The sequence below is a fragment of the Peromyscus leucopus genome, chromosome 1 (genome assembly GCF_004664715.2).
Source record: "Peromyscus leucopus breed LL Stock chromosome 1, UCI_PerLeu_2.1, whole genome shotgun sequence".
Taxonomy (NCBI): Eukaryota; Metazoa; Chordata; class Mammalia; order Rodentia; family Cricetidae; genus Peromyscus; species Peromyscus leucopus.
In genome coordinates this window covers 118,211,444-118,216,424 of record NC_051063.1, presented here as the reverse complement: position 1 = coordinate 118,216,424, position 4,981 = coordinate 118,211,444, and the positions used below count along the sequence as shown (strand labels likewise).

Here is a 4,981-nt window from a genome sequence, read left to right as displayed (position 1 = left end):
TAATGCATAGATTTGTGCTTCTGTTCCTTCAGTGTTTTAAAGATATATCAAAGAAACATTAGCAATTTTATATTCAAATTTTCTCAGTTTGTTTTATATTTGTATATAAATTGTAACAGTATTACAGATGACATTGAATCACATTCTTGAAAAAAATGATCCTCCTTTTCCTTAGCATCCACCATCTGTCAGTATTTCAGCTAGATGTTGAGAATCGGGAGCTCTTCTCACATGCTGAAATGTTGACTGGCTTGATCTTATGTAGGTCTTGTGCCATCAAAATGGTAAGGGGACAAGGCAGAAAGAAAGGATCTGCACATTTAAAATGAGATATTAATATAACCATTAAGCTCAAGACATTTTCTTGTTCTTTTCTATATATTAGATTTTCATTACTGAAGGAATGAAGTATTTAAAAAATGTTTAACTGTCTTAGACGGGCAGTGGTGGCACACGCCTTTAATCCCAGCACTCAGGAGGCAGAGGCAGGTGGATCTCTGTGAGTTTGAGTCCAGCAAGATGCAGGAAAGGCGAAAAGCTACACAGAGAAACCCTGTCTCGAAAAACTAAAAGACAAAAAAAAAAAAAAAAAAGAAGAAAAGAAAAAAGTGTATATCTGTCTTAATGTCTTTAAATGGGTATCTTTTTTTTTTTATTTCAAGGCATGGTTTCTGCTTAGTGCTGGCTGCCCTGGACTTTACTCTGTAGACCAGGCTGACCTTGAACTCACAGAGATCTGCCTGCCTCTGCCTCTCAAATGCTAGGATTAAAGGCGTGCACCACCATGACCTCATAAGTGATCATCTTGTAAGGTAGTAGAATGGGAAATAATTGTTAGTGATAGTAGCCTGTTTAATGCCTAAGTCATGATAAGACCAAAGCAGTGAGAGGCCAGTTTGGACTTCACAGCCAGAGAATGTTTCAAAAACCAACAAAAAAAAGGAGTCACCAAAGAAGTAACAGCCCTTCTGTAAGTAAGTAAATACAAAAGTTACAGCGAAAGAGTATTTAATGGCTGGCCTCCTGGCACTAAAGTTCTTCTAATCTCACAATCTGGCTCCTACAAAAATGGTGCATGGTGTTTCTTTCAGGCAGAGGTATATGTCTCTTTATTTTTGCTTCTTTATTTCAGATGCATTTCATGAAACTTTCACTGGTTCACAGATAAAGGTGGCATAGTACTCCAAACCCCAGAGACTGAGGAATGGGTAATGAACTAGAGGAATTATTACAGAAGCTCAAAATACTAGACTCCTCCCAGGGAACTATACCCCAGGGCTGGTAACCAGAATTCTACCACCAAAGGAAGCACTCATTTTCCAGAAAAAAGACTTACCTCAGAATTCTGGTAATTTATGTCACAACTAAGAACATACATTTATTTTTTTCTTGTTTTGTTTTCATGTTTCCTTTCCACTGTAATACTGTCAGGGGAAAGGTAGACTGAGAATATTTCTATACCTAGTTTTGAACAAAATAATACATAAAATAATTTCCTTTCATTAATTTCTCTCTTCTGTTTGTTTGGTAGAGAAAGATAAACTCATATGTATTTGCAAGAACATTAATTATTTTTCATTTAAATGTATTGGCTTCTTAAAAAACCTATTGCCTTGGAAATAATCATAGACTATTATTTTTCTGCTATAATGCTTGTATATTACTGTACATGGAACTTGAAAGTATATTATAACTTCATATGTACCTGTTGATCTTTTTTTATCAGCAGTATTTTGACATGTTCTGTTCATATCCTTGTGAAGTTAATGTTTTACCTCATGGCTATCAGCTTCTAATTCATAAGTGTTTTACTATATTCATTCAAATAGCAAATTATATCTTGAAAAAATTTACATTCTCATTTTTGTTATACTTTTGTATAAACATTTCTAACTTCAATCTTTATTTACTTTTTTGGAAGGTTCTACATTTTATTACTGGACAAACTACTCCCAACTTAAAACATGACCCAGTCTTCAGGTTAAAATGTTGAATTCCATGTGGTAGGATTGCTTGATGACCCAAAATTCAGTATAAACTGTCTTGCCATTGCGTGAATCCTTACAGATCCAGCTTTGTTCTCCTCCAGTGTCTTCTCTTGGAGTTGTACCTTATTTTGTTACCAGTTTTCATCTGAATCCACTGAGGAATAGGACAATTTTGCTTTTGTTTCTTGGCCAGGAATCGCTTGATTCTGAAAGTCTTGTGAGAAGACATGGTGAGAAGCCAAGGCAGGAGCCCACTGCACGATGGAGGAGTAAAGAAGAAGAGGTCTAACTTCAAACTTTATACATCACACACAACTTCATGAAAATTTTCATGTCAGTGATAAAAAATACATTACAAAAGTGTCAATCCCTGTATCCATGAAGGGATTTGCAATATGTTTATGGCTCTGCAGGTGGTTCACATTCTTCTCCATTTCTTCATTAGACTTTCTCTGACCTCCTTGTTTCGAAGGGTATAGATGAAGGGATTGAGAACTGGAGTTACTACTGTATTGAGGACATGGACAGCTTTGGTCAGCTCCAAATCATCTTTGATGGAGGTTCGAACATGGAGGAAAATTGTAGACCCATACCAGATAAGCACCACAGTAAGGTGAGAGGAGCAGGTAGAGAATGCTTTGCTTCGGCCACTAGCAGAAGGTATCCTCAGGATGGTGCTGATGATGTAGACATAGGAAATAAGAGTAATGAGGCAGGAACTCAGGATAACCACAAAGGCTATCACAAAAGCCACTGTTTCCACTGCCTGTGTACTGGTGCAGGCCAGGGCAATCCAGGGTGCAATGTCACAGAAGAAATGATTGATAGCATGGGGTCCACAGAAGGACAAGGTGCTGATGAGGGCTGCTGGCACAGATATGACCAGGAATCCACAAATCCAGGAGCTAAGAGCCAGCTGTGCTGAGAGTAGACTGTTCATTATAGCCTGGTAGTGTAGAGGAGAGCAGATGGCAAGGTAGCGATCATAAGCCATAGCTGCCAAGAGGAAGTATTCTGTGCAACCCAGTGAGAAAACGAGGTACATCTGCAAAAGACACCCTGAAAATGTTATGGTCTGGCTTCTCCCCACCAGAATGGCCAGAGCTTTGGGGACTGCAGCTGTGGTATACCAGATTTCCAAGAATGACAGGTTGCTCAGAAAGAAATACATAGGAGTATGTAACTGGTGAGAAGTACTGACCAATAGCAAGATTGCCATGTTACCACCAACAGTAAGGAGGTACATCACCAGAAACAGCATGAAAAGAGAAAGCTGGAGGACCTGAGGCCCAGGGAAGCCCAAGAGAAGAAAGTCTTGGGCTAGTGTCACATTCTCTGTGATCATCCCGCTGATTTCAAACCAGGAACAGACTTTCCCCACTGAGGCCTTTAGCCTGCTAGTGCAGTCCTAGAAAAATGAAAAGAAGTAACTTCATGAAAGCCTGACGTTTAGACTAAGAAACATTTCCTGCCACAAAAAAAAACTACTGTAGAAAATTAATGTGCAAAGATTTCCTGAATATTCACTAAGGTCATGATGATAGCTACATTACAGATTGCTTTTTGGTTATACTGAGTTCCAAGATTTAAATCCTTCCACTGCCTGCCTCATTCCACCTCAAGCCTTCAAAAGGCTAATGATTTCATGCACTATATTTTTAACTGCTGCATGTGTGGCAAATGGGAAAATGAAACAGCTTTCAATGGAAAAAATAAATAGCTTCTAATTGTTCAGAAATTGGCCTAACAACTTAAATCAGAACTACATTTGACAGCTACAAAGCCTGTTATTTTTCTAATTCATCAGCTTAGTGCACAAAAGTAATATTTATCTTTCCTGATCTATATCATTTCTTATGATGATGATGATGATGAAAATGACAATAGTAATAATACAAATAAAATCCATATAGAACAACTGTGAGACAATGGACATCACTGACATCAGTAAATGAGAGCAGGTGAAGAGTAGAAAGTCCTTTGAAACTTTCTTTTTAAAATACAAATTTAAATTGTTTCTATTTCTTACCTATTGTGAATAATTCAACAATAAATATGGCTAAGCAAGTAAATGTGAAGCTCAGTCTTGTTTCTTATGTCTCTCACATTGTGTATGAGGTCATCTTGTTAAGATAGGCACATTTGCCTACTCTTGTTAATTCATCCATTTTTCTGTCTAGTTGTACAGTTCCAGTCAATGAATCTGTGATGGGCAAAGGAAAAATAGTTTTAATTTTTTTACACTGAAGTAGTAAAACACATAATAATTAGAGTATTAGTACTCTAGTGGAATAAAAATGGCTTTAGATATTATATTTGACCTAGAAGAGAAAAATAAATAAAAGAAGGTGATCAGGGGGAAATGCTAATTAAGTTTTCTCCCACAAAATTGTTAAGACAATTCTTAACTATGTGTCAATCTGTGCATTTTGCAGATTGATTTGTATAATGGATTGTAAAGGTAGCAAATGTTTAGTTGTTGAAGCCCTTCAGTCAAAAGTGAGCACCTCTGTTGTTATTCACTTGCTACATTTTAAGTAGTAGTAAAGTAGCATCAAATTGAATTTATACTGACAGCTTCCAGTGGTGTGAAGCCTCATAATATTATTCTCTAAAATAAGGATCCTTAGCATGAAGGGTGTTTCAAATGAAAGCAACACAGAAAATTGCAGAATTAGGAGAGTCATTTGCTAAACTTCTTTTCTCCTGAAAAGCCACAAATGTTGAGATTCCTGCTGGTATCCACAGTGAAGAAATAGCACACCAAGTAAGCAAATGAATTCTCAACAAACACACTACTACATTCCTTTCTGCTTATCACCATTATATCTTTTTTTCTTTTCACCATACATCATCATGAAACATGCATCATGTTTCTCTTGGTATTTTTGTTTTAATTCCATGTCATGAAACTTAAGTATCTTTAAGTGGTATTTTAATAAGAAATATCATTATGCAGGCTAGCCTTACATTTTCTCTTTTTAATATGTTCT

General features: G+C 36.7%; 2 protein-coding genes across 2 annotated transcripts; both read right to left on the bottom strand.

The window, feature by feature from the left end:
• Nucleotides 1–2,000: 2,000 nt before the first annotated feature.
• On the bottom strand, nucleotides 2,001–2,239 carry LOC114687741 (60S ribosomal protein L39-like). The gene has a single exon (XM_037204145.1). The coding sequence runs from the start codon at nucleotides 2,215–2,217 to the stop codon at nucleotides 2,062–2,064; it is 156 nt and encodes a 51-aa protein (XP_037060040.1). The 5' UTR covers nucleotides 2,218–2,239; the 3' UTR covers nucleotides 2,001–2,061.
• A 167-nt stretch (nucleotides 2,240–2,406) lies between these two features.
• On the bottom strand, nucleotides 2,407–3,333 carry LOC114687732 (olfactory receptor 6F1). The gene has a single exon (XM_028862364.1). It carries the CDS (start codon nucleotides 3,331–3,333, stop codon nucleotides 2,407–2,409), a length of 927 nt encoding a protein of 308 aa, XP_028718197.1.
• Nucleotides 3,334–4,981: the final 1,648 nt, after the last annotated feature.

Bases quoted from the DNA above. Each gene is read 5' to 3' on its own strand.
- LOC114687741 (XM_037204145.1), bottom strand. From the start codon at position 2,217: ATGTCTTCTCACAAGACTTTCAGAATCAAGCGATTCCTGGCCAAGAAA.
- LOC114687732 (XM_028862364.1), bottom strand. From the start codon at position 3,333: ATGATCACAGAGAATGTGACACTAGCCCAAGACTTTCTTCTCTTGGGC.